Raw genomic sequence first — 21,710 nt, 5'->3', positions numbered from 1 at the left:
CCAATATGCAGATGACACCCAGCTCTATCTCTCATTTAAATCCTCACCAGAGTTGGCTGTGGAGAACATGTCCAAGTGCCTGGAATCCGTAAGTGGTTGGATGGGAAGGAACAGACTGAAGCTGAACCCTGATAAGACTGAGGTACTGCTTGTGGGCGATAGGGAAAGGCTGGGAGATATAGACTTGGTGCTTAATGGGGTAAAATTACCCCTGAGAGACCAGGTCCGTAGCCTCGGGGTTGTTCTTGATTCCAGGCTGTCCATGGAAGCTCAGATTTCAGCTGTGAGCCGGGCAGCCTGGTATCAATTACATCTTATACGGAGGCTGCGTCCTTACCTCCCTATTCATTTGCTCCCAATGGTAGTACATGCCCTGGTCTCCTCTCGATTGGACTACTGTAATGCACTCTACGTGGGGTTACCCTTGAAAACGGTCCGGAAACTTCAACTGATACAGAACGCGGCGGCACGTCTTATTAAGAACGGCCGTCGCTGTGATCATATCACGCCAGTGTTAATGGATTTGCACTGGCTTCCAGTTGTTTACCGGGCCCAATTCAAGGTGTTGGTATTAACCTTTAAATCCCTATATGGTCTCGGCCCAGTTTATCTGAAGGAGCGCCTCCAGCATCACCAACTATGCCGCCTTACAAGATCAGCCACGCAGGGCCTTCTCTCAGTCCCGCCAGCCAAAATTGCAAGGTTGGTGCGGACTAGAGAGAGGGCATTCTCAGTGGTGGCCCCCACTCTCTGGAACTCCCTTCCATATGATCTTCGGCATGCCCCTTCCCTTGACATCTTCCGCTGGGCCTTAAAGACCTGGCTGTTCAGACAGGCCTACGGGGTTTCTGGGGAAGGCTAATTTTTAATGCTGCTACTGTTTTAAAGTTGTTTAATCATTATTGTTTTGGTTTTACTGTTATTGGTTTTTTCTGGTTATGTACTGTATGTCGCCTAGAGTGGCCGATAATTCGGCCAGATAGGCAACTAACAAATAAAATTTTATTATTATTATTATTATAAATAAATAAATAATAGTGATCTGAGAGCTGGTAAACAGATATTCCCACAGGGGGGTTAGTGACAGCTGCCCCCTATAAATTAGCACGTCTGGGGCCACATTTACACTGGACAATTATTCCACTATCATTCCACTTTAAACAGTAATAGCTTCCCCCAAAGAATGCTAGGAAGGGTAATTTATGAAGGGTACTGGGCATTGTTAGGAGCCTCCTGTTCTCCTCACAGAGGTATGATTCTGAGAGTGGTTTAATAGTTCCTCTTCCCAGGGAACTCTGCAAATTGTAACTCTTTGAGGGGAACTGGGGCCTTCTAACAATTCTCACCACCTTTCACAAACTACACTTCCCAGGATTCTTTGGGGGTAAGCTGTGATTATTTAAAATGGAATAATAGTGGAATAAATATTGTGTGAATGTGGCCTGGGAAGCTCTAGGTAAATGTTAAAAGAATGCTATGTGAATGCTAACGACTGTGTAACAAATATCAGCCTAGAACAGGAGATAAAGTCCTTATGGTTTGTTAAAACTTCTGAATAAATGTTCTTGTGAATATACGCTGAGGCTGTCAAAAGTTTGCTCACTACTTTCTGATATTAGTTGGTCCTAATAAAGGCAGGATCCTATTGATAGTTTTGGCAGGACAGGTGCCAAGCACGACTGGGAACTTCGGCACCAGCCTGCCCCGGGATTGTGGCACCCACCAACGTGTCCCACCTATGTTGTGTCATGTCATCTCACATGAAGGATGTGTGCGCATGTTGAGAAAATCCAGAGTGTGTTATAATGTGTATAACAGAAATACAGTGGGGACCCTGGGAGGGGCGCTCAAGGAATACCGGGTGTAATTCCACCGGTAGTAGGGAGGCCAGTAGTCCCAAATGATGATGGGCCGGCAGCAGTACCCGTCATCCAACTGTTACACTCAAATTAAGGTTCGTGCCGCTGGATGAAGACCCCAATAATCATTCAACGGGAGACTCATAAAAAATGCAAACCAAGGCGTTTATTGTCACTTGCAAGTGGAGAACTCACAGAAGCTCATGCCAGTCTGTGAGATCTGAAGCACACATTTTCAGAGGCATACAGTTATACCCTATCTTCTAAGCATTTGGCAGTACACACAAATTCCGAAGGTGGGGCTAAGTCATGCTCTGTGCTTTTGCACTGTGCACAAGGCTACAAGATAAGCAAACTGCAACCTCTGAATCATTCATTGTATTATTCTCAGTTTTGCTGACTTCTAGCAAATGGTCAAATGACCTGATGTTGCCAACTTACTTAAACTTAAAAGGTCACTTGTTAATATCAGAAAGAAGGAGAAAAGCTCAGAATTTTCCATAACACAACCGGTGGTCCCACCACAGCCACCTGGGATAATGCCAGTTTGCCTGGGACAGTTCGCCGCATTACGGAGAGTTGTTAAAGGAAGCGGAAAATGCAGCCTGGGAGGTGGACCCAGTTATAAACAAGGCTTTGGAAGGACGGGAGGATGTATATTCACCTCCCCATGCCTAATCAAAGACGAATAAAGGCTCCTTTGAATGTCCAAGTGGATTGCCCCAAGGACACTTTCCCTTAAGAGAGGAGTCGGAGAAGATGTACAGATTATTTGCATCTATCTTCCGGAGCTACAACCTCACATGGGGAGATGTTCAGACCATGTTAAATGGGCTGTTGAGTCCAGAAGAAGGAACAGGAGAAGAAGGCACAGGAGAAGAAGGCGAAGCAGGGTGCAGCTTTGTTGGCAGCAGCCATTACTATTTGGCCGGGAGATCGGGAGAAGCAGACGAAGGAAAGAAAAGAAGGTCGTTGAAGGCTAGAGAAAGATGAGTGCGTATTGAGGAGAAAAAGGCCACTGGCGCTGAGACAGCCCAAAGCTAAAGAAGGAGAAGTGGGGTGCGGATTTGGTTCTGTTACAGGGCGAAGATTCAGATTGATGGGGACTGTGAATCCCAGACTATGGGGGAAAAGCCAAACCCCTGTATAACGAAGGAAAATATTCCCAAATGGAAGTGGACCAGGGAAACGGAAAAGGTTTTTCTCAGTCTAAAACAGGCATTGCTCTCTGCTCCAGCGTTGGCTATCCCGGATGGTAAGAAACCCTACCGCCTCTACGTACATGAGAACGGAGGAGTGGCATCAGGGGTATTGACTCAAAAGTGGGGGCCTACTTGGAGGCCTGTTGTATTACTCAAAGGTGCTTGACCCAGTAGCTCGAGGATGGCCGGCATGTTTAAGGGCGGTTGCAGCAACATCGCTTCTTGTAGATGATGTGCAGAAAATAGTGATGGGAGAAAATATGGAAGTCCAAACTCCACATGGAGTACCTCAGATATTGGGGACAGCAGGAGACAAATTTCTCAACCTGGCCAGGCAATCGAAATATGAGATCTCTCTTCTAGGGAAACCAGGATTGAAATTCCAAAGGAGTAACACTTTGAACCCTGCAACACTCATTCCAGGACCAGACAAAGGGGGCCATGACTGTGTTGAGATTCTTGATCAAGTGACCCCAATACGACCAGACCTGTCAGATGTTCCCGTGGAAACGTCGGATGTAAAATATTTTGTTGATGGGTCCAGTCAAGTAAAAGATGGAAAAAGATACACAGGGGGAGCAGTTGTAATTCTGGAAAAAGTGGTGTGGAAAGGACGACTACCAGATCACTGGTCAGCTCAGGCTGCGGAGCTCACAGCACTAACGAAAGCCTTGGAGATAGCTGAGGGACAGCGAGTGAACGTCTACACGGATTCTCGATATGCCTTTAGTACTGTACATGCAAATGGGCTTCTGTGGAAAGAAAGAGGTTTCATCACTGCAAACGGACAGAAAATGGCAAATGGACCCCAGATAATAGCTTTGCTGGGGGCTCTGAGAAAACCAAATGAAGTTTGTGTAATACACATAGGAGCCCATGGGAAGTGCCAAAACACAAAAGAGAGAAAGAAGGAAATCGACGAGCTGACAAAGCTTCGAAAGAAGCAGCCCAGATGGAAGCTAGAGCCACTCAAGCTGCCTTGATGCCAACAGAAGAATGGAGAGGAACTACACCAGTCTATTCCCCTGCGGAAGACGAGAGGGCCAAGGAAGCAAAGGCTCCTAAAGACGTGGAGAGATGACCCGCTGAAAGAAAAGTGGAGAGAAGTGCTATTGACTACCCACGCAGCAGCGAAGCTCGAGGGGACAGAAAAGTGGGTACACCACTTCTGGCTGAAAAGGGTACCACAGCCGAAGGACGACAAGACAGCTAAAGTCTTAACAACTGGAGGGGAGAAAAAGCAAACACCCAAAGAAAAGTGGTCATCGGAGACTATACTGGGTCTAGACCTGAAGTTGAAGCTGAGGAAAATTAAGGACTGAGAATTGTGTACAAAACAGAAGTTTTACATGGGAGGGGGAACCAAACCAGTATTAACCACAAGTTATCACTTGTTCCCTTCCATAAGGGAACAAATAGAAAGAGTCAGGTTAGACCTCTCTCCGCATGAGCGAGCTCCACACCCTCAGTCAGTAATAGTGGGAATTGCCTTTTGCAGGACTGTTTGCATTTGTCAAAAACCCCTGGTCCTGGGAGCAAGGTTGGGCCCAAGGCAGGATAATCTCAATAGTTACTCCTACCATTGGTGGGCAAACAAAAGAAAACCCCGAATAGTATATACCTCCAAAGGACCAGTTTATCTTTCAGCAGGAAATACCTGAGAGTAGGAGAACGACGGGCCTTTAGATTTTGGACTACCAAATAACGAGTTCTTTGAAGATGGCTCAACTTAGGCTCCTATGGCCAGTCATTGTCCTTAGCTCCTTGGCTGGTATAACACATGGGATACTCACACAAAAGTTTGATGGCCAGACAAATGTTTGGGTTTATATAGCAAGCCAAACTGTAAACACGAATTCCTTTTGCTTGGCAGGGGGAGTGTCAGTGAATGAAGTGTTTACGTCATGTTTGATTGGGATCACCACCCCACCGGAAATCCTTACAAATGCATCCTTTCTGGGGAATTTTGAGAATGTCACTGCTGATTATAATAATTATCATGCTTGGGGCCAAATTGTCACCCGTAAGGACCGAAAATGCTTTGCCCTCAAGGTTCAGATGGTAGCCTCTCCAAATAACACCCAATGTGTGAATTTCATTAATTGCTCTCGAGAATGTGTGGATATAAGTCCTACAAATGCTTTTGACTGTAATAATACGGTCAATGACTCATATGTATGCCCATATAGTGTTGCCTCCAGGATGGTTTCTTTTATGTGGAAAAATTGCATATTCCTATATTCCAGCGAACATAACAGGTGGTCCCTGTGCGATAGGAAGGTTAACAACTTGGCTTCCCCCGTTACCCACACCTGATAAAGCCCAGGAGGAGAAGGGTCCTGAATACTTTAGACGCCACCTGTGATGATAATGTGAAATTATTAAGTAAAGGTGAAGTAGTGGCATTGGCTGTATCCCTGGTCGGGGTACCAGCCCTAACAGTAGTGAATCATGGTCAACTTACAAAGGTAGCGTGTGCCTTGGCTAAAAGTATAAACTTCACATCACAAGCAATAACAGCCCTGAATATGGATGTGATAAGCCTAAGGGAAGCAACTCTCCAAAATAGGGCTGCCATTGATTACTTATTGTTGAGACATAACCATGGGTGTGAAGAATTTAAAGGGCTCTGTTGTTTTAACCTTTTAGATCATTCAAGACTCATAGAGTCAAAGGTAGCAAGTCTCAAAAAGTTGCAGACACATCTGAGACAGAGTGATGGATGGGACCTGTCCTGGCTTCTCTCTTGGTTGCCTGGGTGGGGGTGGCTCAAACAACTCATCCTGCATTGTTTTCCAATTTGTTACTGGGCCAAGTTCATGGTTGTTACTATTGGTATGTAACGCCTTTAAGAGCTTGGGACCAGTTTACTTGTGGGATTGCCTTACCCCTTACCACTTGACTGCTTTGATCTGTGGAAATGGCACTGTTTACAGGTGCCACATAATAGTCATTCTACACTTGTAAAAAAATTTTTTTTAGTGGGGCAGCATCTACGCTTTGGAATTCTCTGCCTATTTCCATCAGGTAGGAACCTTCTTTTTGGCACCTGCTTAAAACATTCTGTTCAGGCAAGCCTATCCAGACACATGGATGATATGTTTTAATCTCTTTTGAGTCCACTATTGTTTTAATTGTGTTTTAAATTATATGATTTTAACTGTTTTTACCTATAATGTTAATGTTTCTTGTAAACCACTTAAGGTTTTCTTACAATCACTATATACATTTTGTTAAATAAATAAATAATGATTTTTCCCTAGTGACTTTTTCCTATTGATTTGTCTGTAGTTTTAATGGTTATGGGATTTGTGCTGGGTTTTTTTAATATAGTTGTTAGTCCCCTCCCTGTCCTGCAGAGCTCCCACAGAAGGAAGGGCAGAATATAAGAACAATAAATAGATAAAGAATCAACATGGCCACTTGCAATATTTGTGGTTTTAACACAAATCATTTTCTTTCTATGTCCTTGTTAGTTGTGGGATGGTTGTAGGTGTCCTGAGTGCCTCTATGTCTAAAGTGATGTTGACTGTATTCTCTAAGAGTGCTCAATTGTATTTCATTCTATATACGATTGACTTCCTAGTAAACATTAAGAGGTATCAGATCATAATCCAATGCATAAGAATCATGAGGCACACAGTATAATGACAAGGAAAGAGAGAGGAACGCTTTTAAAACAGAGGATACATCCACCCCAAAATAAAAATTGCTTCCCAAACTTTTTTTTTTAAAAAAGTAAGGTTAAGCAAATATTTTCTACTTAAAGATAAACATCAGAGCCCCGTCGGCATCGTCGCCGAATCTACTGAAAAAAACCGCAAGCAGAAATCCAACAGCAACAGCATGTCAGGGCACTAGCGAGAGACGCCCATAGCAAATACGACTGACAAAGGTTAGGTGGCAAAAGCTCTGCGCACGATGATCGTATGCACGAGCTGGAGAAATTTGCCCGCATCCAAGATGGCCTCTTAAGCGACTATTATCACTACCATAGACAGCAAGACGTTTTCCAATGGCCTGCAGACGGTGCTCTCTATGGCATCTGGAGGTTTTGTAGATCTCTATGGCATCGACAGTGGCGTCCTTGCGGTTGGCGGATGGGGGCTACCGTAGCCCCCCAGGTCCCAACGGACTGCTTGATTACAGAGTCCTGTGAGGATGCCCCTAGGAGAGTATGCTTTCGTGCAGGCCGTGGGGAAGGGCAGTTACGGGGAAGTGAGCCTAGTGCGGCACCGGCATGACAACAAACAGGTATCAAGGGCAGGGGAAGGCGTGTTTGTTTGGAGCAGGATGCAGAGTATGGGGCGGCAGAGTGCCCGAGAGAGAGAGAGCCTCTCAAACTCTGCTGCGAGTGTCGTGTGTAATAGCAGCAAAACCTGTCATTTCCTTTGAGTTTCTTTCTCTTTCCTTACGGAGTTCCAGTTCCGGTTCTGACGAAGCAGGGTGAGATTGCTTCTGTGTCCTTGGATTTTTACTCCTTTTTAACAAATAACTACCAATTAGCAACTCTTTTCCTTCTCTAAGTCTATTATTATTAAGCTTCTAACACTACAGATGCTAAATAGGCTGGCAGTTAGATGCTTACAGCTGGAAATGAATATTCTGGAAACCTTGGAAACTATCAGCTAGCCTAACAACAAACAATCTCACCGTAAACACTACTGAATGTCTCGAGCCAGATAATGGTGTTAACAAGGAAAGAGAGGAAAGCCTTAGAATTCCCCCCCCCCCATTAGAGAGCCTTCCCGGAAAAAAAGAAAAAAAGAGAAGACGAGGTGTTCAGCGGCTGGAATCGCCTTTAACATCTTGGCAGATTGAAAGCCCACTTAAAGACATTAAGGGGCAGCTAAAAATAACGAACTTTTTCTCCCCATTATCACAGCAGTGTGATGAAAGGGACTCCCGGCAAGCTGCATCTACCCCACTGGTCTGGTCCCTCCCCATTAAGGCTTACCAACATAGCCTTAGGAATGATCCCCTGGAGATGGACCTGGCTACTGAATTAACACTGGCAGGATGCCAAAATTTAACCAACTTCTCGCCTTCAAAAAGTCCTTGCAAACAGGGTGTAATGCAAGACCATCATGTAGCTTTATTGGATAATCACCTACCTGAGACCTCTAGCTCGCTTTTCAGACCTTCCCTGGAGCAAAATACTCTAACGTTTGAGCCCCCAGTGGAGGGTCTTACCTCAGAAAACCCCCTGAGTGGGTCAAGAAAATCCATTCCGATTGAAGGCGCTTTTGCTCACATGTCTAGAGACGAAACCTTATTCGGCCTGATTTCTATGTTGGCGACAGATTTGGAGCATATCAAAACCTTCTTAAATGAATGCAACCTCCTTTTATCAACTCTAGTCGCCTTACAACACAATATACAAACTTTGCAGCCAGTTTCTAATCAGGCTCTTCCGTCAAATCCTCCAATAACCACCAAAACCTTCAACCAAAAGATAATTCATAATAAGAGAAAAAGACGTCTGGCTATTCAACAAAAAAAGTCAAAAAATATGAAGTCCTATAAGCATACTCCGAAATCTAGGATGAATTTTAAAAGACTCTTCCATCTATTGGATAATATAACAAAGGAGGAAGGCAAAAAGCCCGGCTCGACACAAGGAAATCAACCAAATAAGGGAAACACCACAGCAGTCGTCGATGATGGAATATCTCCCTCTCCTCCTCGACCTACTTCCAAGAAAATTAACACTACTCTCCTTTTGAGCCCTATACAAAATATTCCTTTCCAGGACCTGTGGCACGATGTTCTAGTGGGTATACAACCACCTCAAAATACACAGTCTTCAGCCTCAACGAACAAGTGGGATCTAATATTGAATAGGAGTAAACTGATATTTGGAAATTTTCCTAAGCCATGGGGACATATCTTTCCACCACATAGGAAACAACACTTTACTGACACCATAAATAAAGCATTGGCAATTCCTTTAGTCCCAGGCCAAATTCAACATGTGGAATATCTTTACTATAATAATATCAAAGCTTGTGCGGTGGTCACTTTTTGCTCTCTTGAAGTAACGAATCTGGTGTGGCTATATAAGGACTCTTTGGCCAGGCTGGGTATTTCTACTTCAAGATTCTTTGAAAACTTAGCTTCACCTATGAGTCTAGTCCCCTCCATCTCATATAGAAATGACTATTCCTCTCCTTTGCTAAACAACAAACCACTGATAGAGCTAGATTCTCAAGATCTTTTAAGAAGAGACCCTGATTCCTCTGTGGCCCCTGAACACCTGGGTTCGGCTATTACTCCTAGTAATAACCCTAACCCTAACCCTAGTACGACAACTTTTAAGACTTTTAATAGTCTGAACAACTCACTTCGTCGTTTGAACCCGAATAGGACCCCTTTGTTGACTTCAGAGGGTGACAATACCTTAAGCCCCTCCCTCTTGGGTCAGGCACAATCATCGGTACCAGATGAAAACTTCCATGAGCCTTGGAACCTTGATTCGCCGTTAGAGGAGGAACAAGCTCTGTTGCAGTCCTTTAATCTTCTGCCAGCACCCGAAAGGAATAAAATTATTGATAGACTCCTGCAACTTACTTTGAGACTCTCTACTATTCACGAACAGTTAGTTAGAAACCTGTCTCCCGATAAAGCTGAAAACCTAGAGGAGAAATATGACCCAACCCTGCCTCTTCTGAAAGCCCAGCCTCTCAATCAAATGATGTCAGTCCCTAAATCTTTGATCGACCGACCAACAGTCCTGACGCGGATGTTTCCAACTACATTATCCCGGAACCGTCATAGTAACCTACGTCCTGTTCCGGAAGCAACGAATTCCGATTGACAGTTGCTGTTTTTGTCATGGAATATAATGGGCTGGTCTAACAAATTTGCTGAGGACGATCCATCTCCTTTTCTCCAGCAATTTAAGATCATATGCCTACAGGAAACCTGGGCGACATCAGACTCTCTAATTTTCTTAAATGGTTATCGAGCTTTCACACTCCCTGCGGCCAAAGGTAATAATAGAGGCAGAGGTAGCGGGGGTCTCTGTATTTTTGTTTCAGTAGATCTTCCGGTTGATATACAGGTTCTCAACCCAAATTGTGACCACTATATTCAGGGCATTCGACTGTATGGCCCCATTTTGGGGGATCTTATTGTTATAAATGTTTATTTCCCCCCCCCCCCATTTGGCCAAAAGGTTAGACACATGTTGTGTCTGGGATCAACTCTCGGAATACTTAACATCGTTAGAACATCGATTCCCCTCCCATAGAATTATACTCTGTGGGGACTTCAATGCTAGGCTGGGCCCCGGTGTGATAGAGGGGCCCGAATCTAACCACGGCCAAACATTATTACCCTCTCAAATGACCAGGGTTTCCCAAGACCAGGTTGTTAATAAACAAGGCAGGAGACTTATAGAGCTCTCCTATAAACACCTCTTGGAATGCCTACATGGTTCAGCTATTGATCAATCAAACGGAGCATATACTTACCTCTCAACTAGGGGAGCCAGTGTGATAGATTTTACACTGGTATCAAGTACTTTAATTCAGGAGGTTTGTAGGTTCAACGTCTTAGACAGAATTGATAGTGATCACTTTCCTACCATGACGGCTTTAAATCTGCGCCACCCCCTCCCTCCATCTGTACTCCCCGATATGGAGGGCCTTCAAATAGCAGACCGTAGAATACGTTGGACCCCAAATCTACAATCAGCCTTAACGCAATTATTACAGAACAGTGCCTTGCTTTCTCTTAATAATATAAATTATGAGATTGATGCCCTTAACTCGTATCAGAATATTATCTCTTTCCTCAAACCCATGCTGTCGCGGAAGAATCTTTCTAAGACTGTTCGTTTAAGACCTAAGAAGTGGTATGATTATGAATGCAAAACAGCTAAGCGAGCATTAGTAAATTATGCCCGCAGATGCAGAAGGGAATCATCTTCATTCTGTCACGACCAACTTGTCCATCTCCGCTCTTCATACAGATCTATGTTGAGGCAAAAAAAGGATAGGTTTGCGAGAGCCCAATGGCAACAACTCAGCCAGGCGCTATTGGAGGGTAATGAACGATTATTTTGGGATTTGGTTGCTGGTGGTACTGGTGTGAACAGGTACCCTATAAACAGCCAAATTCCTGCCAGGATGTGGTATGACTATTTCTTTAAGCTCTATGCAGCCCCAGCTGTAACTTCTGTGCCTCGGCCTATTAAAGAGATAGATCTGCCCTCCTGGCCCCCGGTTACAACAAGCCAAATTAAGTCCCTCATCTCCTTATTAAAAAGAGGTAAGGCGCCAGGGGAAGATATGATCCCAGCTGAACTTTTTATCAACTTTCCAGATTGGTGGGCCCCCATTCTGGCTAATCTGTTTACTCAGATTAATGAATCGGGTATTATGCCCGAGGGTTGGAAACAGAGCACTGTCATCCCCATTTTCAAAAAAGGAGAGAGACAAGATCCAAGTAATTATCGGCCCATTAGTCTCCTCAATGTAGGTGCCAAATTGACTTCCCAGGAGGATTGCTCCGCCTGTGACGGCCTCTGAGACGAGCTCCTGTCTCAGAGGAAGCTTTTTCAGTTTTAAAACCAGTCAGAATAATTTTTTGACTGGTAAAAACTTTCTCCCAGGCAAGGGAGAAACGAAGAGATCACCCACAGAAGCTTCGTTGTGTTTGTTGGGGACTGAAATTCATCAGGATCGCCTATGAACGAAGGTGTAGCCAGCGTCGGACGGAGTCAGGGAATTCAAGCAAGCTCAAACTGACTAAGCGAGAAGTTTTTTTTTCTTTAAAGAAAAACGGATTCTAACAGGCAAGCATTCTTCTGTCTACTCCTATCATCTTATCATTGTTACAGTAAAAGAGATTTGTTATAAAATCAGCAACAAAGAATCCCTGGGTGAGTTATACCTTTCTCTTTTATACACGGAATTAAGGAAGAAGAAAATCGAAATAGCTTATCTTTGTTTTTATTGCAAAAAGCTGGCATGGAATTGAGCATTATAAAGATATAAACGGATGAGGGGCATCTAATCTGAGGAGGAAAATCTGATTAATATGAACATTTGAGCACTATTTGTCTGGGACTATTTTTTCTGGTCTACTTTATTTTGACGAATCTGCTTATTCTTTATGCCACTAATTATTTTGATGCTGTGAACTAAATTTGTTTTGCACTCTTGGTAACATAAGAGATAAGGCAGTCTGTCTAGAAGATGATGTCAACAGGCTTGGAATATTAACTCCTTTGTTGCTGGAAAAAGAAATAAATTGCTCTTTGCTTGAGAATAGTGGCTATATTGGAAATTGAAGGGGATTTTTTTTTTTCGGTCTTAAGAATGACAATCAAGAAAGTGGCCGAGACCCTGGATGTACAGGAAGGGGTTCTCTCTCTAAACATGTTTCAGAAAATAATGGATGAGATTAAGATAACGAAACAAGAATTGAGACAGGGCAGACAAGAGATGAAAATTGAATTTGGCAAAATGAAACAGGAGTTGAAAGAAATAAAGGATTCTATGAGAAAAGAAGATATAACTGGATAAGCAACAGAAGATGAAAGAAAAATTAAAGGGAAGGTGCAAGTCCTGGAGATTGGAATAGATATATCAAATGTGGAATTGGAAAAAGATTTGGATTTTATAGCTGTGATGGATCCTAGTGACAAAGATTATTGCTTGGAATTCAGCGCTGTCCCTGAAGGAATTGGTGAAGATATCAGAGATAAATTTATCAATGTTTCAAAAAAATTTCTGGACTGGAATGATCTGATGGAACCTGAGATAGAGAAAGTTTATAGAATTAATTCCAGATATGTGACAATGGAAAAACTCTCAAGAGATGTGCTAGTGCACCCCGTAAAAAAGAAGAACAGAGATATGACTTTACAACAGTATTTCAGTAACACAGTCAGAATTGATGGCAAGAAAATATTTGTGATGAAGGAAATTCCTATCAGACTCTTACTATATGACTATGACAGCAGAATTTTGTGTGCAAGGATGGACGATGGAAGATGGAACTAACACTGATAATGGAAGAATAGCTGTTGAAACTACTGGATTTACTAGACTTGAATAGATGGATTAATTGACGTCTATTTGGAGAAAAATCGATAGATATATTTCTCAAGGACTGGAAACCTCTCTTTGACTTTTTGTGGAAAGAATAAAATGATATGATGATAATGAGATTTAATGATTAACCAAGATAACCACTGGAGGAAAGTGATTTTGTAATATATTAAGGGACAGGTTTGTTATATACTATAGACCTAAAGCCGTTCCAGTTCCGGTCTTGGTGAGACGCGGGCTATTTCTGCTCCAATGTTTATTATCATTTATAACTTTTAACTCTAACTGATTATGACTAGGAATACAGCCAAGTCTCGTTTGAAAGGAAAAGACTTGGCACCTAGGTCTATTTGAAAAAAGCGTAGAGTAAAGCCTTCGGCTTTGAAGCTGTAGTAATTAAGATAATAAACAGCAGGAAAGATAATAAGCAGTGAAAATCCTGAACACCCATTGTAGGGCCATACTCTAAAGCCGAAATAAACATAAGGACTCAGTTTCGGCTCCAGCTAAATAGAGAACTAAAGGAAAATCTTTTTATTACATTATTTGTTTGAAACCTTAATAATAAAGCTCAGCTACGGCCGCCATTTAAACTGAGCTCTTTCTCTCTAACGATGCTTACAAGGAAAAAATGCAGAGAGCTGGGGATTTCCCATAGGGAAGATTTGGGCATTCCTGGAACAATACAAGCAAAGATAACCCAATTCTTTTCCTCGAATTTGGATTCCAGCATACTTTCGTCATCAACACTAAATGAATTAAAGGACAATCCACAAACAACAGTTCAACACGATTGGACTTTAGACCAGCAATTACCAATCAATCCAATTAAAGAGGACTTACAAGTAAAAAACCTAGCTACAGAACTTCAGGATGCAGGGTTTAATTATTTATCACCCTCTAAGGAAGAAGATATTCTCTCAGAACTAATCACGGTTGACTCTATAGATGAATTACAAGAGGACCACTTATCCTCTTCGGAGAATCAGCCCTCAAACAATTCCTCCCCCCTGAAGATAAAGAATGATTTAAATCTTTTATCCCTTGGTTGGGGAATGGCGGTTACAGATAATTTGAACTTAATTAAAACTTTCATCCCCGAGACGAATAACCTCCTAACTACCTTGATCAAGTCTATAAGCTCAAGAAATATAGAATTGCTAAATCCCCTCAACAACGTGGATTACAATTTATCTACTCAAGACAGCACAAATAAGAAGCCTGCCTTAATAGATAAGAGCACAATGACTACCAGACGGATTATTCGGAGTGCAAAAAAAAGACAAAAAAATCAAAGAATTTAAAAAACACCAGACCTAAAAATAAACAGAGAATGAATTTTAAACCTTTATTCAAGATATTGGATGTTTCAAATAATAAGCTTCAATCTCCGTCAAGTGTTGGGGGGGGGGAAGGAAATCAATTAAAAAATCAAGCCTCAATCTACAGAACAGGCCCTGCTCGCTTACTGGAAAAGCCCCACCCATAACCGCTACTATCTTGGAGAATTTAGACTGTGATCAAGACTTACAATTCAACTCATACTAGTTCCTTGAATGAAAGTGCTCCTATGGATATGAATTGGAATCTCCAATTAATGAGGGACAAATTAGCAGTTACTTTATTACCTTCAACTCAACATGACAGTCGAACTTTAAACATAAGACAACACTTTAATTCTTGTCTTAGTTTCTTTACCCTGCATATCACGTGCCAGAGATATGTAAAACATGTAACTCATTTATATTCGCATGCTTTTGAAAAATGGGTTATATTTACTTTTCAGTCTCCCAAGATAGCTGATCAGATCTATAAAATCAGAAATGACCTTTTTCTTTATGGCTATCTAATTCAACGCTATTTCGTAAATAAGGCCTCCCCTATCCCAATTTTCAATGACCACTCCCTACAATCAAAAAATGAGAAGCTTCTCTCTCAGACTCCGATAATAAATCAGATTACTCAAAAATACTCAAAGCCCAAAGACCGATTATCGTATTTGCTCAACCAGTCTCTTGGACAAGAGGACATGAATCCTGAAGAACTTTTTCTTTTGGAGACTTATCCTCGTTTACCTAATATAGAGCAAAAAGGTATTATAAACAGATTAGTCCAGCTTATTCACTGTTTGACCCAAAGTCGTACAGGGTCAAATGATGATGAAGCATCATTAAGACCCACATCTCTTTTAACTAATTCCACTAAATCCTCTTACAGATTGGACATAGATCATTCCTTTACATCTTCAATTAGTAAAAGCATTGAGGACTCTTCCTATGATAGTAAATTGATTTTATCTAACCCAAAGCCCCAAGAAGAAATCCTGAATACAGTGAAACTAGCACCTCCATGCGTGAGATTCGTGTGTTGCAACCTGAAGAACTGGGATCCCCAAATAGCTCATGGAGGAAAGAAGTCATTTCTCCCTGCAAGACAACTCATACATTTAGAGTTATTTCGAATGTTAGTGTACTTACCCCAGAAATCAATGTTATCACCCCATGTCCTTGACCTCAGTTTAATTCACCAGTCAACTTACCGAGTTCCACTAACAATACTAGATGTGTAGAAGGATTTAAAACATTAAACATCTCAGGGACGAACTCCTCCTTATCAATAATCTCCTGGAATATTGCAGGATGGAAGAGTAAGACAGCTGACAGTGCCCTATTACAGTTTCTACACTCATTTGATATCATCCTCTTACAAGAAACTTGGCTTACATCTGAGGACTCCTTTGCGTTTGAGGGCTATAAATCATGGCTAAAACCTGCCACTAAAATTGCTCTGAAAGGCCGTGGAAGAGGTGGTTTGGCCACATTAATAGATACTCAGCTTCCGGCCCAAATAATAGATTTAAAAGTGATGACTCCGGAGACATCTTTAGCCTTGGGAATGAAAATTCCTGGCTTGCCAAACTTTATCTGTGTTAATAGCTACATCTCTCCATATAATGCAGCACCCCAGGATCCCCCTTGGCAGAACTTGGAACTATTTTTTGAAGAACTTCTATCTAGATATCCAACATATGAACTCCTCTTAGGAGGGGACTTTAATGCTAGGATGGGAAAAAAATAATTCACTGGATGATGACTCAACCTACAAACTCACAGGGCATCTACCATTATTGAATAGATCTGTTCAGGATCCTGTAATCAACAAACATGGTATAGCATTTTTGCAATTAATCCAAAAATTTGATTTGATTTGTCTAAATGGCTCTCCTTTAGACACATCCAAAGGATCATTTACTTATCTAGCAAGTCAAGGGGCCAGTTTAGTTGATTACTTTTTAGGCACACACAACATAATAAATAGAGTTAAAGATCTTAATATATTATCGAGACCTGAAAGTGATCATCTCCCTCTAAGCCTAACTCTAATACCTTACTCTAAAAATAGTGCTAACTTTAAAAAAACTGCAGCTATAGATTCTATGCATAGGTATAGACGACGCAAATGGACACAAACGATTGGGAACAAGGCCCATTCCATACTACTAACATATCCATTTCCTTATTTACAACAGCTAGCCATAACAAATTCTCAGAATTCCATTAGAATTTATGATCAATTAATTGATGAACTTTGCCCTAGAATTACAGCCATAACTATGACATCGGATACATTTCAACCCAAATCGTGGTTTGATGATGAGTGCAGGAGGTCAAAGAAACAACTAATTAGGCAAATTAAAATCTTCAGAGCTAACAACCGAACTGATATTTTCCAACAGCTCACACTTCAGAGGAGAGTCTATAAATCCCTTCTAAAAGCCAAAAACCTTGCTTTTTATAAAGCAAACTGGAGGTCTCTGGATAAAGCTGCCCGATTGGGACACGAGAAAGAATTTTGGAGCCTTTTGCAGGGGAAGTTCAAACCAAAGAACTATACAGCTCTGCCCCCAATTATGCAAGAGGAATGGATAGCACATTTTAGTCTAATTTTTGGTAGCTCCTTTTCCACCCAAACTGTGGATATATCGAATGAGCTTGAAAACCTCACATTATGGCCTAAAATCACCACTGACGAGATTGAGAGGCTAGTGCATTCCATGAAAACTGGGAAAGCTCCTGGAGAGGATATGCTACCTCTTGATTTCTTGCTTCAGGATCTAGCCTGGTGGGCTCCCCTCCTTGCGGCCCTCTTTACCAATATCAACAATACAGGATGCATCCCGAAGGGTTGGCATACAAGTATAGTGGTGCCAATTTTTAAAAAAGTGGACCCCACTAATCCATCAAACTATCGTCCAATAAGTCTTCTAGACGTAACAGCAAAGGTATATAGTCGCTTCCTCCTAAATAAATTAAATGACTGGGAGCAAGCAAACTCAATTATACATGAGGCACAAGCAGGCTTTAGAACAAAACGGAACACAATTGATCAGGCCTTTATCCTGTATCATTTATTAAAAAAAACAAAGAAAATAATTTGGCCATCTCTATATATAGCATTTATCGATTTTTCTTCGGCATTCGATACAGTGGACAGAGGCCTCTTATGGCAAAAGTTAGCCCAAGCGAATATTGACCGCAGACTGCTCTGGCGGATTAGGGCTTTATATCAATCAAATAACATTCAAGTACGACTTGGTATCAATGGCGCCCTATCAAATAAAATTCCAGTATCCAAAGGAGTCAAACAAGGGTGCCTATTGGCCCCCTTCTTATTTAACTTCTTTATAAATGACTTAGTTGAGGCAGTATCTTCGACCTCCTTTTTTCCTCCTTCAGTAGGCAATAAAAAGGTTCCTATCCTTTTATATGCGGACGATGTGGCCATGTGCTCCTTGAATAAAATCGGTCTTAAACGAATGCTCTATAAATTAGATGAATATTGCCGAGTACAGAAATTAAAGATCAACCACACAAAATCAAAGATTATGGTTTGCGGCAAATTCTCTAAAGCCAAGAATATCTGGATGTTAAATGGGTCCCCAATTGAACAGGTCGCATCATTTAAATATCTTGGAATATACCTGTCCAACAGCCTCTCCTGGGTATCCACGCTTTAAACTAAATCACTTTATGTCCAATTATCTTGATACTCTAGACAGAGTTAAAATCAGAAGAGCTTTTACAGCTCTCCGATTCCAAGCTATGCCCTCAGCCTTTCTAGATGGCAGGTATAAAGGCATTCCTCTGGCTTTACGCCAATGTTCATACGGCTGCACTGCTGTAGACGAAACTGATCACTATTTACTACACTGTCCTCTCTACGAACAACCTAGAAAAAAATTCTTAAAAACACTTTTAGAACCAATAGCATCTTACTCCGAGGTTAAGGTAATTATACTTCTATCGGACTACTCCAGATCAGTTTCCCTCGCGGTCGCAAATTTTGCGATGGCCGCACAAAAATTGAGGGAGCTTTTTATCCAAGGTTAACAGTTTTATAGGCGTATCCTGTTTTTTCTGTTTTAATATATTTTTGACATACTCTTAATATATTGTTTGTATCTGTATATGTATTTGCAAAAGGCTTATGGCTAGGATTGCAATAAAGTTGTTGTTGTGATTTATGACAAATCGAAAGTCAATATTTTTTATTGTATTAGTTATTAATTTGTTTTTTTCTTTTTGTTTTGTTTTTGAAATCTTGAATAAAAATTTATATTAAAAAAAAATGTAGGTGCCAAATTATACAGCAAATTTCTCCTGCTCAAGTTAGAGGAGTGGGAAGCTGATATCTCACTCATTCACCCAGAACAAGCGGGTTTTTGGAAAGGGCACAGCACTATTGATCATTGCGCCACTTTACATTTCATAGCAAGGCAATCAATGAGAGGCCCCACAAAACATCTTTATGCCGCCTTTATTGATTTGGTGGCAGCTTTCGACTGTATTGACAGAGATCGTCTATGGGCCAAGCTCGCTAACACCAATATAGACAAACGTCTCTTACACCTAATCAGAGAAATTTACTCTGATAATGTCCTCTGAATTAGAGTGGGTAATAATTTGACGGATCCAATTTTGGCAAATAAGGGTGTAAAGCAGGGTTGCCTACTGGCTCCGGCTTTATTCATTCTATACCTAAATGACATAGTTGCTGAATTGGCGGGTCCAAAATTTTTTCCACCCCCATTAGGAGGGAGGAAACTCTCAATCCTATTATATGCGGATGACATGATCCTCATGTCTCTTACCCCCATAGGCCTAAGGAGGCTATTGACCAATCTGGACGACTTCTGTAAAAAGAATCTCTACAGATCAATTATCATAAAACAAAGACAACGGTCTTTGGGAAAAGATCTACTAGACATAGGTGGGCCATAGGGGAACATCCAATAGCCCAATGTCGCTCGTTTAAGTATTTAGGGATTTTATTCCAAGACTCTCTCTCTTGGAAAGAACACATTGCGGCCGTTAAACTCACAGCTCTAAAATCCCTCGGGGTAATTCTTAGATTTCACAGAACTGAGGGGGGTCACCTGATAGCTCCCGCCCTAAAAATATTTCAGAATAAGGTCCTTTCACAGATTACTTATGGGGCTGCCATATGGGGTTGGTCGATTCCTCTTTTCACCTCATTAGAAGCTGTCCAAAACAACTTTTTAAGACGGCTCTTGAATTTACCTTCTGGCACCCCAGCAGCGCTGATGAGAGCAGAAGTGGGTTTATTCCCTGTCAGCGCCCGTATCCATGAATCTCTGTTGGTATACTGGTCCTCCTTAACTAACGCAACTTCTAAGATACTCGTGAAGGCTTGCCATGAAATCGCTGTCAAGGATAGCTATTGGAGCTCAAAACTTCGAGCGATACAGCTTCACTATCACACCTCAAAACAGTCGACTTCCCTATTAGATAAATCTGAACTTCGTAACCAGATATAAAATCACTGTATATGGGTGGATAACCTGGCAATATCGAATTCCAACTTTTCACCATGGTTTGGGTTATATAAAAAAGACCATTCCATTGCAAACTATCTTTTACTCCCCCTTCCAGTTCACTTACGACATGCCTTCACATCTTTGAGATTTCAGACGATGCCAAACGCTTTTATGACTGGCCGCTATTTACAGACTCCGAGAGACCAGCGGCTATGTGTATGCCGCTCTCATAAGGTGGAAGATCTCCCCCATTATTTACTGGATTGCCCCCTTTACGCTCACCCAAGATTTCAGTTTCTTAATATCTTACCCAATTCCCAAGGATTCGGTCGGGCATTCCAAATTGTTTCTTATCTTCTGTCTGATACTGACTATAGGGTTACCTACGGGGTGGCACACTTCGCTCTCGCGGCACAAAAACTGAGGGCTAAGTATCTAATTGACCAAGGTTTCTAAGATTTTAAATCTTTTACAGGCCCTTTCGTTGTATGTACATACAGTTTTAATTATTTCCTCTCTTTCTGCTTTTTAGCTTTACCCCTGTTGATTTTCTTGGTTTTCATGATTTTATACCTATGCTATTTTATATGTATGTTGTGATGGCCTATGGCCTGGCAATAAACTTGACAATGCTCTTTCCTTACGTATTTGCATGCATGCATGATTGTAGGGGGTTTGGGGTAGGGTTGCCAGGTCGGAACCATCCAAAAACCTGAGAAAATGGGGGCGGGCCCTAGTGACGTCATGGGGCGGGCCCTAGTGACGTCACGGGGCAGGCCCTAGTGACGTCATTAAGCATGATACATTGTATCAACCACAGTTGCTTGGAGCATACCATTCAAAAAAAAATTCTCTGATTGGAGATTAAAATAGAAATCTTACCTAAAATAGGGTGTTCCTAGGTCCATCTGAAGTGACAAGGTCATTCTTTCTCACAAGCTTAGGGTGATGCAAAATGGAAATGGACTGCCTTCAAGTTGATCCCAGATAGGGTCTTCATGGTAAGCAGTATTCAGACAGAGGTGGTTTACTATTGCCTTCCTCTGAGTCTGAGAGGCAGTGACTGGCCCAAGGTCACCCAGGGAGCTTCATGGCTGTGTGAGGATTCGAACCCTGGTCTCCAGGTCACAATTCAATGCCTTTAGGGAACATTTAATCTTGCTTACTTGCTTCTGGCAAGAAGGGTTTACGTGCCCTTAGGCCAGGCCATTATTGGAAGAAAGGAGGCTAGTGTTGCAGAGATGTTAGATGGGAGCACAGATGGATGCCCCTGAAGGCAGCAACTGTAAACATGCTTATTAAGGAACTAAGCACCATAGAACTCAATAGGAGTTACTTCTGAGTAGATATGGTTGCAGCCATGTTAAATTAAACCAGAACTGTCACTAGAAGCTGAAATAATGAAACTGAGGTTATCATACTTTGGTCACATAATGAGAAGACATGATTCACTAGAAAAGACGATAATGCTGGGAAAAACAGAAGGGAGTAGAAAAAGAGGAAGGCCAAACAAGAGATGGATTGATTCCATAAAGGAAGCCACAGACCTGAACTTACAAGATCTGAACAGGGTGGTTCATGACACATGCTCTTGGATGTCGCTGATTCATAGGGTCGGCATAAGTCGTAATCCACTTGAAGGCACATAACAACAACAACAACAAGAAGAAGTATAAATCTATCCGACAAATGCCAGTGTCTGGTTCAAGAAGAAACATTTAGAGATACATATCAGAAGCTACCCATCTGC

General features: G+C 41.8%; 1 protein-coding gene across 1 annotated transcript in view; it reads right to left on the bottom strand.

Moving 5' to 3' along the window:
• The window catches only part of LOC133380554 (inter-alpha-trypsin inhibitor heavy chain H3-like), an 82,968-nt gene extending 61,367 nt beyond the window's left edge, over positions 1-21,601 (bottom strand). Inside the window, 1 exon segment of the mRNA XM_061618013.1 lies at positions 21,518-21,601. Coding sequence (XP_061473997.1) covers positions 21,518-21,547 — 30 coding nt within the window. The 5' untranslated portion in view covers positions 21,548-21,601.
• Between the last annotated feature and the right edge of the window lie 109 nt (positions 21,602-21,710).

This window comes from Rhineura floridana, chromosome 3 (genome assembly GCF_030035675.1).
Source record: "Rhineura floridana isolate rRhiFlo1 chromosome 3, rRhiFlo1.hap2, whole genome shotgun sequence".
In the NCBI taxonomy this organism is placed as follows: domain Eukaryota; kingdom Metazoa; phylum Chordata; class Lepidosauria; order Squamata; family Rhineuridae; genus Rhineura; species Rhineura floridana.
This window is presented reverse-complemented; position numbering and strand designations above follow the sequence as displayed.